This window comes from Mastigoproctus giganteus, chromosome 6, assembly GCF_048544385.1.
Source record: "Mastigoproctus giganteus isolate SK-2022 chromosome 6, ASM4854438v1, whole genome shotgun sequence".
NCBI lineage: Eukaryota > Metazoa > Arthropoda > Arachnida > Uropygi > Thelyphonidae > Mastigoproctus > Mastigoproctus giganteus.
In genome coordinates, this window is record NC_143580.1 from 7,399,855 (window position 1) to 7,420,798 (window position 20,944).

At 36.0% G+C, this 20,944-nt stretch overlaps 1 protein-coding gene across 1 annotated transcript in view; it reads right to left on the minus strand.

Annotated features, from left to right (window-relative positions):
• Window positions 1-873: 873 nt before the first annotated feature.
• Nup188 (nuclear pore complex protein Nup188) overlaps window positions 874-20,944 on the minus strand; it is a 171,137-nt gene continuing 151,066 nt past the window's right edge. Inside the window, exons 45-50 of the mRNA XM_090375487.1 lie at window positions 20,795-20,931; window positions 20,318-20,396; window positions 16,847-16,981; window positions 8,516-8,577; window positions 8,242-8,371; window positions 874-1,061 (exon numbers count right to left, since the gene is read on the minus strand). Coding sequence (XP_090231613.1) covers window positions 894-1,061; window positions 8,242-8,371; window positions 8,516-8,577; window positions 16,847-16,981; window positions 20,318-20,396; window positions 20,795-20,931 — 711 coding nt within the window. The 3' untranslated portion in view covers window positions 874-893. The remainder of the gene's footprint in view (window positions 1,062-8,241; window positions 8,372-8,515; window positions 8,578-16,846; window positions 16,982-20,317; window positions 20,397-20,794; window positions 20,932-20,944) is intronic.

Genomic DNA, 20,944 nt, shown 5'->3' on the forward strand with positions numbered 1-20,944 from the left:
CACAGGTATCAAGTTGATTATGAACAAATATATAGGCCGACCGGGCTAGCCAGGTGGGTAAAGTTCCTGCCTGGCAACCCAAAGGTTGCGGGTTCGAATCTCACCTCGGGCTTGGATCAGAGTAAAATGCAAAAACTTTGGGAGGTGCATTATGGCCACAGAAGCCGAAGCGCCAACAACTAACAAAAAAAAAATATATATATATATGTGCTTGTGTAAATTAGTTTAACCTCTTCAAAAATATAATGGGACATTGTTTAAAATCAAAGTAATAAAACAATTTTAGAAAATATATGACCACTCAGCTATGGTGCCTTTGGCCACTGTAGCGAAGTGGTCATGTGCAAGGGTGCCAAGTACACATGCTTTGAGTGAATGGGGTTCAAGCCTGTGACTGCGAAATATAGCGCTGTTTCTCACATTCTCTGTATCTTGTAAACTCCTCTGACTATGGTTGTCCCGGAGTATAAACATAAAATTTATTTATTATTATGTATAATAAAAAAAATTCTATGCATACATATTTCTAACTAGAACAAAACACACTAGTTCATAATTCTTATTGTAATTTAAAAAAAGGTTACATCATGACAAATTAAAAATATTTACATCAGAAGGATATAAAAAGTAACATGTACAACTGAACTATTTATGCACAGTTTGGTAAAATTACAAACATACACATTAATGTATGCATATATACAGATATTAAAATGATACTCCTGTACACTGTAAAAGAAGTATTTTACATGGATGAACTGCGTTTTTGTTACAGTAGGCATGGTAACGGCAAGCCATTTTAAGTTATTTCAGGAACTTATTTCACTAGATTAAATGCAAATTCTAATTGAAATGGCATTATTTTGTTTTAGAGAAAAATAATTTAAATAATTTTATTTAAATAATTTATCCACCAAATGGCTCACTAATCGCATAAAAGGCCATTCAGTAGTAGACGACTGAGCTCTCTGTTGACCTGGACTAACTGCTGAAGAACTTCCAGCAGGAGACACAGGCGTACCCTTCCTAAGATAGCGATTCATCATCAGTGTCATGGAATTCTGTAAAAAAGTTCGAATACTGAATAATGTGCAATACTGAATAATGTGCAAATGTTCTAACTTTATTTTATTTCATGGTTAGGAAAAAAAAGAGAAGAAAACGTTAATACAACTCTAAATTAATGAAATTGTTGAAAACAAAAATTCCTCAGTTCTCAATGTATTTTACTTTATTTTATTTTTAATTATTAATCTTGTTATTTTCAGTGCACACCTTTTTTTTTTTTCACTACATTTCTGTTTTTTATGCACTTCACAAAAATGAATGTCATAAAACAAAGTTTTTACCATTTTTATTTAAACTCTTAAATGGGTCAATTTTGGTAATAAGACAAAATAAGGAGAACAAGAGCTTCAAAATCCTAACAGATACCATTATCTGGAATACCACATGTGATAAAAAAATCAAGACAAAAATCCAAAGACAAAATCAACGTTCTCTCTAGGTGGTGCTACTTCATTGATACCAGAAACATGACTATGTTACATCTATGAGTGGTGCCGTCTGGGTGGTGGTATCCACTGAGAATAAGTAACAGTAGTCTTCTCCACTGGTGAAGTGTTACTTATTCGAGATAGTACATGGCAACTTGTTGTGAAGGTATTCACAATATGAGATATAACCAAAATGATGCCAATTTAATTAGTTAATGTAACTACTTTGGTACATGGTTACATTAAAATGATGCTTTTGCACTAACCTATATGCTAGTCATTCTACCTCATAGCATGAAGCCTTTGCCCTTAAATATTTTATAGTCTATATCACTGCACACCATCAGGCATCGCTCATATTGTGAAGTTATACTTCATAACTGGGTTGTCACTATTGCAATGCCAGGGTACCTACCCACCCACCAAAGAGAAGCCAACAAGCTTTGAAACGGTGCCGTCTGAGTGGTGGTATCCACTGAGAATAAGTAACAGTAATCTTCTCCACTGGTGAAGTGTTACTTATTCGAGGTAGTACAATACCATGGCAACTTGTGAAAGTATTCACAATATGAGATATAACCAAAACGATGCCAATTTAATTAATTAATTTAAATACTTTGGTAGATGGCTACGTTAAAATGATGCTTTTGCACTAACCTATATGTTAGTCATTCTACTTCATAGCATGAGGCCTTTGCTCTTAAATATTTTTTAGTATATCTCATATTGTGAATACCTTCAAGAGTTACCATGATACTGCACTACCTCGAATAAGTAATGCTTCAACATAGGAGAAGACTATTGTCACTTATTCTCAGCGGATACCATTTCGGAGCTTATTGGCTCCTTCTGGTGTTGCAATGATGGCAACACAGTTGCGAAGTATAACTCCACAATATGAGAGATGCCTGATGGTGTGGGAATAGTCTTCTCCTATGGTGAAGCGTTACTTATTTAAGGTAGTGCAATATCATGGTGAAGGTATTCACAATATGAGATATACTTAATGACATCAATTTATAACTACTAAATTAGTCAGCTACATACAGAAATGATGCAATCGCACTAATTTGTACGCTGAATATTATTAAATCTTTTAACAATGTAAAATTTAGACTTGGATTTATATTTCCACAGTTCATTATACTGGTAGCAACTCACCATTCAAATCATTAATAAAAATGTGCTTTTCTGAATTCCATTAGGAATGCAATTACCTATTATAAAAGTGATAACATATTTAAATGGCACCTGAACATGGGTTGCCGTTTTTATTTGTTAAGGGTTGGAAAAATACATTTCTGTTATACATGCATTTATATTATATTTAATAAATACCAATAAAATATTACTTCCAACTACATATATTCCAGCAACTAATATACATTGTGCCAAACTTGTGGTATCATCCATCTTCACATTTTGTTAGCTAATTCATAACCATTTATGATTTAGTCAACAAACATCCCACAATCATGCTGTTTTTTGCCAGTAAAGCACCAATTCATGTTTACATTACAAAATCTTACTTATGCATGAAATTTTTTGTTGTTAGCATGGCAGTATACTGTAAATTTTGTTCTGCGCTCTATGTGAAAAATAGCTTCATCAATATGAAGGCATCTTGACAAATATATTAAATACAGATTTACTTCGATAATTACAGCAGGAGCAGAAAGGCAGTAAATCGCTGAATAAGTGTACATTACCCTTCAATTTAAGAAGAGTAATGTACACTTTTTTTTTTGTATGTGATATGTAAATAGCCTTCATAATTTTCAAAATGTTTTCTTGATAGAAAACACCCTTCCCTGAATTTGAAATGGTTTGGTTTTACAAAGCCTTATTAAATTGTCCAAATGGGTCATGTTCGCAAAAAAATTGTGCGTGCTGAGCATGCATAGTGGAAGTTAAGTAAAGAATTCTTTAGAATCTTTTGAAACGTTTATTATTTCAATGTTACAGTGATTTAATGTTTTACAAGTTTATTACAAAGTTTTTACAGACCTTTGTTACAAAACTTTTCTTTACAGACCTTTGTTACAAGCTTTTCTTTACAGACATTTGTTATTAAAAAGTTTTTTTCACCTTTGTACTCAACAGAGGTGGTTTCGGTGGTCGCATTGCACGTATACATGCTCTATATGCCTTCAATGCTCACTATTAGTCTTCGACACGTTGAATTATAAATTTTTTTTTGTCAAAATTTTTTATGAAATACAGTAGAGCAGTGGTTTCCAAACTCTGTTCTGTGGAACACTAGTGTCCCGTGAGACGTGAACAAGTGTTCCGCGAAAAATCATAATTAATAATTAAAAATATAAAATAAATAAGTTTTGCATGTTTGTAGCATACACCACTTTTGTATCATTATAATTTTTAACATTTTTTTTTCCCTTAGACTAATAATCAGATAGACTGCGGAACACTTTATTTTGGTGGGTTTTGCATAGAAAAGTAAGCGTAGGGGTAATGACATCTACGAAGAAGTAGCAATGTAGTGGTATAATATGCCATTCGTATGCAATTTATCCTGGAGTACATTGGTTGAAGGAAAGGGGGAAGCAAACTGATATCATAACTAAGCTCACTTCCTTGTATAAATTTTTTTTGGTAATTATCAGTATTTTGAAACATTATTAAAATAAATGACCATGGATTTGTGGTTGAAAAAAGGAACTTTAAAATGAGAAGCAAAAGTACTTCTAGTAGGGCACAAAGGATGATATTGTTGTACACATTGGCACTAATTATATTAAGAGTAGGAGACCGGCGGATTTACTTAACAAGTACAAATCAATGCTGAAAAAAAGCCGTGAGTTAGGGTTGAATTTGAAAGTGTCTGCCCAGACACGATAGGATGGAGTATATTATAAGAGCCTTGTTGATCAATTCGGCCCTGGAGAGATTGTGCAAGGCTCAAGGAGTAGAATTTTTCTCAGCCTGGTCTGTGCTTGTTAACAGGAGAGACTGCTTTTAGGGGGATGGGATACACTTAAATAGGAAGGGTGCAAGGATATTTGCTGATGCTATCAAGGCAGAGTTAGGTGAGTCAGAAAACTGCTAGTTTGGGGGAGGGGGATACACGGACTAATAGATTAACAGTAGCCACTGACAGAGGTGAAAGTGGTTCTTGTACTGCTTCTATTGAAATGCAATTGAGCAGCAGCAGCCTGGAAAGCAAGGCAATTGGGATTTCCAGGACTGCTGGGAGTCATAATGGAACAAGTAAATACATGGGTTGTGTCAGGGTAACTAAGAGTAGAAACAGGAGCATGTATACTTGCATGTACATCAATGCCGGGAGTATAGTTAATAAATTCAATGAGCTTGAAGTGCTAGTCAAGACATCAAAGGCAGATATTGTTGGGATATCAGAGACATGGTGTCTCTGATATCCCAACAGGGCAGAATTGGAATTTGGGGAGTACAATGTGTACAGAAAGGACAGACAGGACAGGAATGAAGGAGGGGGTTATGCTGTTAGTTAAAAAACACATAAAATGTAAGGAAGTGCATCCGATTGATGTTGGTGATCAATGTTGAGTCTGTTTGGTGTGACATAAGCACTGAGAAAGGAAAAATGATAGTAGGTGTGTGTTATAGGCCCAATGAATCTGATGAATATAATGAGCAATTGTGCAGAGAAATAGAGTGGACCAATAAATCAGACTGTCTTGTAATGGGGGATTTTAATTTCCCAGAGATTGATTGGAATTTGTGGGTTGGTCACTCACACACTAGCAAGGCTTTTGTGGATTTATTGGATGATTGTTTTCTACAGCAGCATGTTTGGGGGAGGGGAACTAGAGGGAGTAATACTCTTGATCTGATTATCAGTAGTGATTCTTCATGCATTAAGAATCTGCAGATAAAGGAACCACTAGGTAGCAGTGATCACAGTGTGCTGAAGTGGGATTTACTCAAAGAGGTAACTACCATCAAGGGTAAAGGGAAGGGTTTCTGCTTTCATAAAGGTGACTAAGGTGGTCTGAGACAGTATTTAAATTCTATACAGTGGGACCAACTGATGATGTTACCAACAGCAAATTCAAAATGGGAAGCATTCAAAGAATTAATCTTGGAAGCTACTAAGCTTTTCATACCAACTAAGATATATTGTTCAAGATTTAGGCCTAAATGGATGTTAGATGAACTAATTAGACATGTGAGAGAGAAGAAAAATACATGGGATACATATAAAATAACAGGTGACACAGAAGCCTATGATAGATATAAGCTGGTCTATAACCAAGTCACAAAGGAGGTTAGGCAGGCAAAGGCAGATTACGAGAAATCTTTGGCAAAGGATGCAAAGAAAAATAGCAAAGAGTTCTTTACTTATGTAAACTCTAGAAGGAAAAGGATGTGGTCCACTTGATATTAATGGCTCAACTGATGATGATCCTGCTCAGGTAGCTAACAAACTAAATGAATATTTTGCATCTACATTCATACATGAGGAATGATTCAGGGAGGCGAATGCCAGAAGTGTATTTAACTCTGGCAGTAAGCTAGATAATCTTGTAATAACTGAGAGTAAAGTGGAGGAGAAATTGTTGAAGATAAACATAAGAAAGGCACCTGGGGTAGATGGAATCTATCCAGTTATATTAAAGGAGGCGGCAAAGGAAGTAAGGAAACCCTTGGCCATAATTATGAGAGTTTCCCAGGACTCAGGGGAGGTACCCATGGACTGGAGATGTGCAAATGTGACCCCAATCCACAAAGGAGGATCAAAGGGAGACAAAAGTAATTACAGACCTGTTAGTTTAACTTCTGTTACAGGGAAATTAATGGAGGCACTGGTTAAAGAAGTATTGCAGGATCATCTAGACAAGACTTCAGTTATAGCTCGGACACAGCATGGGTTTGTTAAGGGTAAGTCTTGTCTGAACAATTTGACTGGATACTATGATGTAGTCACAAAGGAACTGGATGCAAAGAATAACTTTGATATCATTTATTTGGATCTTAGAAAGGCCTTTCATACTGTTGCACATGGAAAACTGCGGCACAAATTGGAGCAATGTGGCATTGGAGGCAAATTGCTGCTATGGATAAAGGGATGGTCCTGCAGAGTTCACTGTTGGGTCCATCGTTGTTTTCTGTATTTATAAATGATATTGATCATAGTATATCAGGCTTAATGTCCAAGGTTGCAGATGATATGTAGGTTTGCAGGGTTGTTAATGACACTAATGACAGTATGCTGCTGCAACAGGATCTAGAAAAGTTGAGGAGATGGGCTGAGAGGTGGTAAATGAAGTTTATCATTGACAAATGAAAGTACTACATATGGGAAGCAGTAACTCCAGAGTATTAGCATTAGTAGAGGCATACGATGCAAGAAAGCAAGCTTATGCAGCATTAGCCAAAAAAAAAAAATCGCTCCCATTTCACCCCTCCGTTTGTTCCAAATACCTGTCCAGCTCAGCTTATATTTATTTAGGCTATCAACTTCCACAACAAAGGATGGAAGTCTGTTTCACCAACCAACCAACTACCTACTGGCTAAAGGCAAACTTCCACACATCTATCTTACATCTGTCTTTCCTCAATTTGAATTTATGCCCTCTCAGGTGATTATTCTGAGCAAGAGGAAGAATCCCATCGGCATTGAGCATGTTCAATCCATTCAGGACTTTATACACCTCAATCAGATCACCTCGCAGGTGCCTAGTCTCCAGACAATGTAATTTGTAAAACTTAAGCCTTTCTTCGTAAGAGTAACCCTTTGTTCCATTCACTAATCTTGTTGCCCTTCTCTGTAGTCATTTCAACAGCTCTACATCCTTCTTAAAATGAGGCCTCCAGACCTGTATACAGTACTCAAGGTGTGGCTTTACCATTGCCTTATACAGGGGGATAATCACCTCCTTATCCCTGCTAGAAAAATTCCTGTATATCATTGAGAAGACACCATGAACTACTCTTGCAGACTGTCTGCACTGCTCAGAGAACTTCATATCTGCCTGCACAATTACCCCCAGGTCCTTTTCGTTCTCTACTACTGTCAGTGTAGTACCACAGAGTTGATACGTTACTCTGGGGTTACTGCTTCCCATATGTAGTACTTTACATTTGTCAATGTTAAACTTCATTTGGCACCTCTCAGCCCATCTGCTCAACTTTTCTAGATCCTGTTGCAGCAGCGTACTGTCATTTGTGTCCTTAACAACCCTGCCAACCTTCGTATCATTTGCAAACTTGGAGATTAAGCTTGATATAGAATCATGAATATCATTTATAAATACAGAAAACAACAACACTGGACCCAACACTGAACCCTGAGGGATTCCACTAATAACATTAGTCCACGATGAGCAGTGTCCATTGATAGTTGAGTGATAGTTGTCCATTGAGTAATTAACATTAACTTTTCTAGGAACGCATTAGGATCACAGTCAAAAATTTGTGCATTTGAATGTGTTGATATATTTTTGGCTGAAATTTCAATTTTTGTATGAGAAAACAATTGCTCTAACTGTTGTCAAAGTGCCTAATTACAATTTAAAAAAAAAAAAAAAAGTTAACAAAAAGCAAATTTACGTTAATGATTATATTAACTTAACTTTCTATTAAATTTTAAGCTCAATTTGTTAGCAGTGGGTAAACATTATAATTTTAAACTGATATTTTAAAACCTAAGGTATTATTAATTAGAACTTGTTTGAATGATTGGGGGAAAAGAATGGAGGGTCTTAGAATTGCACTATTGAAGAAAAGGACACAGATCACTTACCATTTCAGCTCCTAATTCCCTCCGGACTAACTGTTTATCCCAGGCAGTAAGATTAGGATGGAGAAGAACCAAAACGGCTTGTGATAAAAGTAATGCCAGACTAGTCTCTAGCGTGTAGAGGAGCAAATGCCTGTATAAGAATAATAAATTTACTCTAACTTGCTTGCCATTTGTAATTACTTTTGTATAAAGCATGGAACACTTAATAAAGTGAGAGTAGAAATTTAGAAACTAAATGACAGGGAATGTAAAAATACAAAAGAGCTATCTTTACCTTTCAGGTGGTAATAATCCTTCAAGCTGAGGTACTCTTCCTGGAGAAGGAGCACGTTCATTCTATAAAATAAACAATATCAAAAGTAGGACAACTATTACAAAGGATATGAATCAAAGTACTAATTCAATTCTAAAATCTGTATTGTGAAATTAAATTAGAAAACAGCAAATACATTCAACTGCCAAATTGCCTTTCAAGAATTAATGGTTTCTCCAAGGGGAAAAAACCAAAATGACCATTAATTTAAAGAAGACGGAGAGAGTTCCATCCATTAAAAACAAGATTTTGCATCAAAAGGGATGCTATTATAGACAAACACATTAAAACAAATTTCTGTAGAAGACCATGAAACCTTTCATTGTTCAAAATTTGTTCTAAAAGTAATTTAGAACAAAATAATTTTAGAATACCCATATTCAAAATACAAAGAGTGCAATATAATTTAATTATTAAAATAAATTAAAACTGTAGTGTAATAATATACAGAAGTAGGAAGTTTCACTCAATTTTTCTTAATTATCAGTTTTAAAGTTAATAAGTAAATAAAATGAAGAGAAAATACATAGTGCAAAAGTAAATTTGTATAAAGGTTTTTAAAAACATTTAATTTTTAAGAATATAACACAGTATGAAAGCATGAGGGCTGTTCAATAAAGAATGATCGTAATTTTTCACGAACAACCATACTACTTGCTATTTCTAGATGAGCTGTGAAATTTAAGACCAAACCAAGCTGCATCACATAGCAACTGTGCAACTTTGGTCCTTCAGGTTGTCACAGACATTCTCTCAGATATGCCAGACAAGCTGTACTTGCTTCCTGGGAGTCTAAAGCGCTGATGGAACTGATATTCGGGTTACACTCAAGTGAAGTGGACCCAATTTCGGCGAAGCCCAGACGGTCTGTGACAGCCAAATCCTCTGCTTGCACCTTCACGATGGCAGGACTGTTAGTAATCCTGGGTATAACCTCCATGTTCAAGTACACGGTGGGTGACCACCCAGGTGTGAGCCAACGTAAGCAGGGGTCAAGGTGTGGCACCCACACCACATGGAGGAATGCCGCCCCTCTGTGTTACCAGGCAGTACTAGGTGGTAGATGACTCTCATCAACCGGTGCAATGCCACCACATTGCTTATTGGAGGCTTGAAGTGGTGGAACCCATGTTTAGTCTCTAGAGCTAAGTTCCGGTCAAGCTTTCCCCATCTCTTCCATCATGCAGTATGATTGATGATTTTTGAGGTTATGATGAACATCGTGGCGAGATCCAATCTTCCTTACATTTCAAGGGTACAGCTCTAAAATGGTGTTCGCAGGCCTGCCGCTAGTTAGTACACTGGACTGAACCTATTGGTAACTCTCTAGGAGGCTTCCAGATCATCTAGTGTATAATCTTGCTACCTCTACTCTGCCAGATATTGGAGGGAGTCTGAGTAGTGTGTATGCAGGGGGCATTGTCAAGGCCACGTTATGTCAAAGATTTGGGCATATTCTTACCACGTACATACAATATTCCTGCACTTTTCGGTCAGGTAAAATTACACAAGGTTGGATTTCCTATTCGACCTATTGTTTCCTACAGGAACTCGGCATTTTCATCCTTAGCCACACATGTATATAACATTATAAAACCTTTTAGACAGGTAATACAATTTGGGATTAAGAACTACGATACATTATTTAATAATCTTAAAGACTGCAGACTCAGCGACAATGACAATTTATTCTCACTAGATGTTACCTCGTTATATACAAATGTAAACGTTGAATACACATTAGATATTATTTGGGATATGTTAAATAAAAACTCGACACCGATTAATTATACGAAGCTACCTATTAAGGAAATTTTTCACTTAATTAAACTGTTAGTTGAGGCCAACTACATCACCTTTCGAGACAAGGTGTACAAACAAATTTTTGGATTACCAATGGGTTTGAGCCTGAGTGGCTTAATGTCAGAGATCTATCTCTCAACGATTGAGCATATACATTTGACACCTTTTCAACCCTGTATCACATACTATGGGAGGTATATAGATGATGTTCTAGTTATTACCGATAGTAGTACTATCCAAGACATTTTACATTTGTTTAATAATATTCATTCTAGACTCAAATTTACATTGGAAAGGGAGGATACGGATACAAAGTCATTAAACTTTCTAAATTTCACGCTTACCCGGGACTCGAATAAAATACAATTTAGCATCTATCGAAAACCTACAAACACCGGTATGCTTCTACATTATAATAGCTATCACCCGTTCACCTACAAAAGATCGATTATCTTTAATCAATTTCTAAATGCCTATAAATATTCAACGACGGAATCTGCTTTGGACTCAGAAATACAAATATTAACTAGCAGATTCTTAAACAGGGGTTATTCCATTACCACAATAAACCGAATTAGGGTACAGGCTAAGGATAGAATACAAAATACTACACCAATCAACAATAGTAATATCAAAAAATACTTTATTTCTGTCCCATATGTTGAACAGTGGCACAAACAGCTTAACAGATTCTTTAAAGATACCGAATTTAAAATTGTAGCTAGGCCAATAAGGAAGTTACACATTATACTGAACAATCACTCGGTTCTTTCCGCGTTCACAACACAAATTAATGATCTGGTATTTTTTTTTTTTTTTTTTTTTTTTGGTAGTTGTTGGCGCATCGGCTTCTGTGGCCATATTGCACCTCCCAAGGTTTTTGCAGTACTTTGATCCAAGCCCGAGGCGGGAATCGAACCCGCGACCTTTGGGTTGCCGGGTAGGTACTTTACCCACTCGGCTAGCGCGGTCGGCAATGATCTGGTATACAACATTTCTTGCGGTGATTGCAACTCATCTTACCAAGGTTCGACGCGATTTTCTCTTAATATTTGTGTAAATCAACATGAAGCCTCAGTTCGTGCATCTCGTTCAGCAGCGTCAGAATTAGCCTTTCATGCCATTAACGAAAAACATACTTTTTTATTTAACAAGGCCAAAATACTTAACGTTCAACGTAATTATATGTGACTATTAATTGCAGAAACCGTTGAAATTAAATTACACGAGAATTCTGTTAATGTTCGGCGGCCATATTTGATCTCCGATGCGTGGACCTTTACGTGCATGCGCGAAGACAAATAATTGCTATTTAAGTTTCAGGTTTAACCCGATTCAGTAATTTTCATTCCTGTGATCGTGACATACGGTCGAAAAGCGTTATCAGCTTCAGGAAGGAAAATTGTTTTGAATGTTTTCGTTAGATTCTTTTAATTGCGTTAATTTGATTTTTAATTGTTTTAAATTTATTTGAATTGTGTTAAATTGATTATTTAATTATTTATATTTTACTCTAATGTACCGGAAAATTGTCGATTTTTCCGTTTTAATTTCTGGAGGGTATCATACGGAAGTGTTCTGCGTACTATATTGAGGTAAACTCCTCTTATTATCTTACAAATATTATTATCAACGTAGAACATATTGAGTATCACAGCTCTGATTCATACTATCTAATTCTTACCACGTGTACGCCATATCCAAAAATTTCATTACTTCATACAGCATGTCCCACCCACTTTTTCTTACTATTGAATACACCATGAATTGTCAAACTAATAGACCAAGCTTATCTGCAAAAAGATTTAAACCACCCAAGAACTTCCTAATTCATTTCACAAATACATGTGGTCTCAATTCTAATCTCAACGACTTCCATTTCCACTGGCAGTCTGCCAAACCCCATGTACCTTTTTTGACAGAATCTCAGTTATCAGTTGATGCAACTACTGCTCATCTCAGTTGCCCAAATTATTCACTGTACGATTCCTTTCGCCTCAAAGTGGTACTTGTGCATATGTCCGTTCCGATATTCCCTGTCAGGGACTTGGTAATTTGGAATCTCCTCTTTACGATCTTCTCTAAATCTCTCTACCTCATTGTGTCAAATTCATCTGTTGTCTCTACCATACTCCCAACTCCATTAATCAGTTAGAGCTCTTTGACTTCCTCTCTTTGCAACTTGACTTTCTCTAGTCCAACTTTCCGATTGGTGAGGTAATTTTCCGTGGTGATTTTAATGTTCACAACTCCAGCTGGCTTCCGTTTTCTAGTCACATCGACCCAGCTGGTCGAGATGCTGAGGCTTTTGCAATTACTAATGACCTTGCACAGATTGTTCATTTACCCACTAGAATACTGGCAATCCTAACCATACAGCCAACACGCTTGATCTTTTTCTCACAAACAACCCTTCAAAGTACATGGTCGAAGTGAGAGGTCCTTTAAATCTTAAAATCTCTCTACCTCATTGTGTCAAATTCATCTGTTGTCCCTATCGTTCTCCCAACTCCACTAATCACTTGGAGCTCTTTGACTTCCTCTCTTTGCAACTTCACTTTCTCCAGTCCAACTTTCCTAATGGTGAGGTAATTTTCCTTTGTGATTTTAATGTTCACAACTCCAGCTGGCTTCCTTTTTCTAGTCACACCGACTCAGCTGGTCGAGATGCTGAGGCTTTTGCTATTACTAAAGACCTTGCACAGATTATTCATTTACCTACTAGAATACCGGACAATCCTAACCATACAGCCAACACGCTTGATCTTTTTCTCACAAACAACCCTTCTAAATACACGGTCGAAGTGAGAGGTCCTTTAGGCACCTCAGATCACAACTTGGTGATTGTCTCTTCTCCAATGGAGCCTTTATCTCATGGCTATTTCCAACCTCGTATTGTTTGGCATTACAAGAATGGAAAATGAGATGACCTGCGAGATTTCTTTTCTTCTTTTCCTTGGTCGGATTACTGTTTCAAAACTTCTGATGTCAACGTTTGCTCAGATTGTGTCAGTGAAATTATTCTTGCAGGAATGGAATCCTTTATCCCACACTCCACTTTAAAATCTCGTCCTTTATCTAAACCTTGGTTTCCCAATAAATGTGCTAAGGCTGTTCAAGAGAAGAATGTTGCATATCATAATTGGCTTGTTTCTAATTCTTCAGATTCATTTTCTGCCTACACCAAAGCTCGCAACAATTATAAAGCATTTATTAATCAGTCCAAACTAGAGTTTGAACAGGCTAAGAGTAGAAAACTTGCTTCTTGCCCTAATGGTAGCCGAGCATTCTGGTCTCTTGCCAAAGCTATTGGCGACAACTTTTATCCATCTCTGCTCCCACCTCGGTCCAAACCAGATGGTTCTGTTGTCACTTCAGCCTAGAATAAAGCTGACCTGCTAACATTTCATTTTTCCTCCAACTAGTGTATTAATGATCTTGGTAAAACACTTCCCACCATTCCCAACACACTCCATTCAATGCCTCCTGTGGTCTTCCGTCAAAAGGATTTTGATGAATCTTCATGCTAAGAAAGCTCTAGGTCCCAATAGTATTTCTCCACTTGTTCTCAAAATCTGTGCTTCTGAACTTACTCCTATTCTTTGCTGCCTTTTTTCACTTTCTTATTCCAAAGGTATTTTTCCTTCTGCTTGGAAATTTGCTCATATCCAGCCAGTTCCTAAAAAGGGTGACAAATCCCTCCCATCCAATTACATACAAATCTTCCCATTGCAATTACTTCTACTCTTTCTAAAGTAATGGAGAAATCAATTAACCGCCAAATTTTAAACTACCTAGAAACCTTCCGTCTGATCAACGATCGCCAGTATGGATTCCGTCAGTGTTGATCCACTGGTGATATTTTGGCTTATGTTACCCATTTATGGACTAATTCAATGAAAAAGTTCGGTGAAACACAAGCAGTTGCTCTTGACATCTCAAAGGCTTTCGATCGTGTTTGGCATAAAGGTTTTCTAAACAAGCTTCCATCTTATGGTTTGCCAACTGTTTTTTGTAATTGGTTATCCAGTTTTCTCTCTGATCCCTCACTGAGGGTGATGGTAGATGGCTCTGTCTTCTAACTTCTCCACTAATGCCGGTGTCCCCCAAGGTTCAGTTCTTACCCCACTCTTTTCCTCTTGTATATTAATGACCTTCTTCCATTGACTGGAAATCCTATCCATAGTTTTGGCGATGATAGCACATTCCATTTTGAGAAACCTTGCCCTGCTCAATCAGCTTCAACTTCTCGAAAATCTTCTACCAATTCCTTAAATGCCAATCTCCAGGAAATTCTTCAGTGGGGCAAAGACAACTTAGTTGACTTCAATCCTTCTAAAACTCAGTCTTGTCTTATATCTCACAAAAAGGATTCTTCTGCTTCTATGCTTATCTTTGGTGACACTCCGATTTCTAGGCTAAATGATATATCTCTTTTGGGGATTACCCTGACTTCTAATCTCTCTTGGCACAAGCACATTACAAATATTGCTTCCTCTGCATCTAAAAAACTTGGTTTTGTCTTTCGCTCTCGGTATTACTTTTCTTCCAAACAGCTGTTTCTCCACTCGCTGTCTCATAGATGTACTGTTTCTGCTGCATGCCTCTTCTACAGATATTTCCATGGGCACCGTTTTTCTGAATTGGCTTCTATAATTCCTGATCTCTCTTTCAAAACACTCTGAACACGTGCTGCCTCCAGCCAACATCCATTTACTGTCCAACTTTAAACTCACAGAACCAAATTTTCATCTTCCTCATTTATTCATTCAACTGCCGTTTTCTGGAACAACCTTCCTTCATACATATTTCCTGAAAATTACAGTCTACAGAAGTTCAAGTCCAATATCAACAAATATCTTCTTTCGTCTTCTCAACCTCCAACCCAAGCACGGTACTAAGTATTATAGGTTCTAATACCTCTCGTGTTTGGGGTTTACATAAAAAAAAAATCGACTCGTGCACATGGTGTAACCTTGGCAGTCAGTCAAGTTTATACCTGCTCAGTTTTGCTTATGTAACAATGGACGTGACACATGATGAACAATATGCTGCTCTCAAATTTTGTTTCTGTCCCAATAAAACATCAACTGAAGTGTATGAAATATTAAAAGGAGCTTATGGTAAATCTATGCTTCCATATAGTACAGCTCTCAGGTGGTTTAGAATGTTTAATGATGGATGTGATTCAATCACAAAAAAAAATTGGCAGTCCTGGAGATCCAACCACTGCACAGAAAACATAAACACTGCTTCTGTAATCATGAGAATATATTCTCATATAACAGTAAGGCAATTGGCAGAGATGTTGAGAATATAATTAGGAAGCATGCACAGTACTCTCCACGATCTTTTGCATATGACATATTTGAGCATATTGGGCTCCAAGACTACTCACACCTGAATAACAGGTTCACATGGAGGTTTGTCAGCAGCTGCAATAGATGGTTACTGAAGATGGTAGGGTTTTGCACAAGGTAATAATGGCTGATTAGACACAGCTTCATCTTTTTTGCTCCAGAGAGTAAGCAACAAAGCTGTTTGGAAGTATATGTCATTGTCAAAACCAAAAAAAGCAAAAGTCATGGCTTCTGCAAGAAAAGTTATGGTCACCTCTTTTTTTGACATTCAAAGAATGGTTTACCAGCATGTGCCACATCACTATGACTGTTACAAGACCTTACTACAGAACTGTACCACACACTTTGCGGGATCACATTCATCATAAACAACCATAACTGCATGCATTAGGTGAGTGGATGCTGCATCAAGACAATGCGAGACCTCACATTGCTCATACTGTCAACGCATACTTAGCCAGCATTATTGTCAAATGTGTTCCTCATCAGCCTTACAGCTCTGACCTTGCACCCTGTTTTTTTGTTTTTTTCCCCCCCCTAAGTTAAATAAGGAGCTGCGAGTAAAACATTTTTTTTTTTTCCCTTCAAGCTAAAACTGTTTATTCCTTCTTTGTAACCATATTTGCAACTGGGGCACTTGACAGAATGTTGTGGGTAAACAGTTTTGGACATAATCAGCAAAAAGAAGGTAATGGAGTATTTATTTCCAGCACTAATCTTTTAGTGATTTTCTTATACACATTTTGTCAACTTCAAAAATAATTCATTATAAAGAATTTTTTTTAAATTATTTTTGTTCAAATGAGATTTAATGGGTATACTTAATGAGAATAATTAAAGAGGAAAGTTTCCAGCACCTAGAAATAATTTTTATGGCGAAATTTTTGTTTCACTCTGTAATCAGATTTCACCATAGTTACATAGTTATTGCTAATGTATAAACATTTAAACACATAAAAGAAAGGAAAGATTCTTAATGTTCAGCTATACACAAGACCTAGTGTCATAACAACCATTAAGCTATGTTTATAATCAAGAAGAAATAAGTGAATGCTCTCTCTATAGACCATTGCTAAAAATAAAATTCTATAAACATCAACCACATTACTGTGAATTTTGTTCTACTTACCCTTGTAAGTGACCTCAAACACATGTTTATGCAAGATAAAATTGAGCCAAAGCTGAGGGGTGCTTCATGATCAACTGCTGGTGTGCTAATGAAACTGATATGCAAGAGGGGCTGCCACTGATCAATATCAACTCCCTGAATAATAATAGATATAAATTAGCATGAATTAACTATTCAGTACATTTAGAATAAACTACAGTATGAATTTATTCATTAAGTTTTTTTTAGCAAGAAATATTTAAGTCCTTTCTATAAATTTAAGTTTAAGTCCTTTATAAATTTATATAAATATAAATTTATATTTAAGTCCTTTCTATAAATAATTCATTGTATTCTATTGTCCCTTTTACACTTGCCATCCAAGTGAATCAAGTAACAATAATACCACACTGTTCACCATGAAATCCATTGTGCCCAAATTGTATATTCACAAAGTGAAGAATCACAAGAGAGAGAAAACACAATCTGTGGACCTCAATTCAGATCAAATGGTGGATGCACTGCTCATCCATCAGTCACTGATCTGAAATGATTAACTATCAATTTCTGCCTGAATGAAAGAACTGTATAAAATTCCGACAATGATACAGCTACTGAGGATTATTTTCCAGAATGCTTAATTTGTAATTTTAGGACTTTTTAGGCAAATCAGTGACAGACATAATATACCATATATATTATGTCTGTAAACTGCGTGTGTTCTGTGGATGATTAGCCTGTTAAATAAATAATTAAACAGATAAATAATAATAATTGAGATAAATTATTTTAAATCAATAATAATAATAATAATAATCAGGACAATAAACATTTTGTACAATAATTAAACATAAAACAAAGCATATCTAATTTCTATAGAAGACACATCGTACAAGAAATGTTTACATTATGCTGAAACTGAAAGTCCATTTCCAGGTTAAACAGAAATCTGAAATAATAATGTAAATTTTTAATAACATACAGAAGTACAGTATGTCCTCGACTTACGCGGATTCGTAGATACTTGGTTGTGCTACTTCTACTTATGACTGGCCATGGCATCCACCATTAAGCACCACTTTAAACATAATAGATTGCATTAGTGTCTGCTAATGTGAATTGATAGTGGCATCGGCTCTTTGTTTTCACCTTAACCACTTTAGTGTAAGTTGTATCTTGTGAGCTTATACTTGTAAACAAAATAAATATATAAACCCTAAATATGTCTGCAAAAAGAAAAAATGAAAAAATGGTGAGATTAGTAATCATAGTGATAAGAAGAGGCGCATTATAACCATGGAGACTAAAGTTGAAATCATTAAACAACATGAAAACGGCAAGAAATTTTTGGATATTGCACATGTTTACGAATGAATCGACTGTTAGACCCATTATAAAAGATATTAAAGTTCAGATTATGCAGCACGTAAAAAGTTCTTTGCCAATGCAATCTACGATTATATCCAAAAGAAGAGGCTTATTAATAGACGAAATGGAAAAATTGTTGATGATCTGTTGTTGTTATTTGGTTTTTAGGAGCATTAGCAACTAAGGCCACATTGCTCCGGGGATATGCGGTGGTCATTTCCTGACCTTTCCGCATCCTCTGTATTTGGTGGTGACGGGCTCGAACCCGGTCTAATCAAGAAGTGTGTGCTACGCACTGCTGCTCCTTCCCACCTGGCTACGGAGGCGCCTGTTGATGATCTGGATAGAAGACATGAAACAAAGAATGTCAATAAGTCACAAGAAAAAGCCTAGTCTTTTTGAAGAACTAAAGTGTAACATTCATTGCAAGCCACAGATGGTTTCAAAGATTGAGGGGCCATGCTAAACCACACAACATCAAAGTTACAGGTGGAACTGCTAGTGCAGACATAGTAGCAGCTATGGAGTTTGCCAAGACTGGCAGAAATCATCAAAAACGAGGATTACCTACCACAACAGGTCTTTAATGTAGATGAGATTGTTTATATTGGAAAAAACTGCCAGATCGTTTTTACATATTGCAAGAAGAAAAAACTATGCCAGGAATTAAGGTATCAAAGGACAGATTAACCCTTCTTTTTGATGGAAATTCTGCTGGAGATTGCAAAAAAAGTTTATTATTTTGAGCGAAAATCCAAGGGCCTTCATTTCAAAGGCATAGCTACCTGTTGTGTGGGAGTCCAATCAAAAAGCATGGGCAACAAGAAATTTTTCGGGACTGGTTTCTTCATCATTTTATGCAAGAAGTTAAAAAAAAATATTGCCAAGAAAACAACCTACCATTTAAGATATTACTGCTGGTTGATAATGCACTTGGTCACCCAACAACTATGTGTGACTATCATGAAAACATAAGTTATATTTTTGCCTGCAAATACAACTTCCCTCATTCAACCCATGGATCAGGGTGTAATACAGACATTCAAAAAGTATTATCTATGAACATTTAGAAGGCAGTAAGAGCCACTGAAGGACAGAAGTAAGAGCCACTGAAGGGCAGCACAATTTAGAAGGCAGTAAGAGCCACTGAAGGACAGAATGCCAGATCATTGAAGCAGTTCTGGAAAGAATTCAACATTTACAAAACTGTTAAAAACATCGATGCTGCCTGGAGTGAAATTACAGTATCAACTATGAATGCCGTCTGGAAGAAATTCACCCCCCAGTTTGTTCAAGATGCTTCGGGAAGTGAAGAAAACGAAGATGTAATTAGAGAGCTTGTGGAAATGACCAAAACATTGGAATTAAATTTAGAGAAAAATGACTATTGAATTGTTGCAAAGTCATAGAAAGGAATTAAGCAATGAAGATTTAATGGAAGCTTGATGACTATAAAAATGAAGATGAGGTTTCGGAGGGCATACAAGAAGTTAAACCAGATTTGATACTAAGGAAATGGCAAAATGCTTTAAAATGATCAACGAAGGACTAGCTGGCTTAAAAGCTTAGGATACAGACACCAAACGGTTTGAAAAAGTGATTGGAGAGGTGCATGATGCAATTGCATGCTACTAAGTGATTTACGATGAGAAAAAAAGAGCTACAGTGCAGACATCATTGAACAAGCACTTCAAGACACCATCAAAATCTCCAGAGTCTGAGAACATATTAAACAATTAGTATAGAATGGGTATTTTCAGCTAAATTAGATACGTTTTTATATTTATGTATGAGTATGTACTCGATAGGATATTGAATAAAGTTTTATTTCCACAAAGTTTTCATAAACAGAAGTTGATTTGCTTGAATTTTCCTTTCAAATGAATATACAATTAAAAATAGATCACATTTAAGCACTATTTGACTTACGCGGTTTTTCAACTTGCGTGGAAATCCTTGGAACGAATTAATCACATACGAGGACTTACTGTATTTGATTTTTATATCATTACTCATGCATGTTCTTAAAAAATAATTCATGGAGATTTTATAAAAATAGACTGGAAATTGTTGTTACAAGGTTTATATCATTAAAAGTGAAGTTCCGTTAATTAATAAACTTACTTGATCTGAAAACAGATCATAGAGACCTGGGGTAAACATTCTGAGGGTTGTAAGTGCCACTGCCAGTAATTCCATTAAGCTACAAACAAATGGAAATGAAATACATTGAGATCATATGAAATCTGTGCTTCTTTGTAACTCAAAATTATTTCAAACATTCATGTAAGAAAGTAAATTAATATGTGAGAAAATTAACTTTCTAGCAAAACAGTGGAGTAACAGTGGATGTAACAGTAAAATACACATAGTACAAATAGGTTTTGCTTAATGAAGTTTTGCTTATTAAAAGAATAAGTATAAATTCCTTTCATTAACTTAGAGATACTTATAATTTATATATATTATAATTAATTATTTACTTAATTTAATTTTAGTTAACTTATATATAATACACTTCAGCTTACTCTTTTTTTGTTATGTCCTGAATTGTTCTAAAATATCTTTAGGAAATGCATTTGGAAAAATGTAAAAGTGTACCTGTTTTGAACAACTGCAAGCTCTGGTGTGGGTGTAATAACATCTTCGACAGACGACAACCTTCTGAGCCTGTTAGTCTCTTGCTCAGTTGGAAAAAGAGGAGAGATTTTCCCAGGAATAGGACTTACTTTCATGTGCTAAAAAATTCAT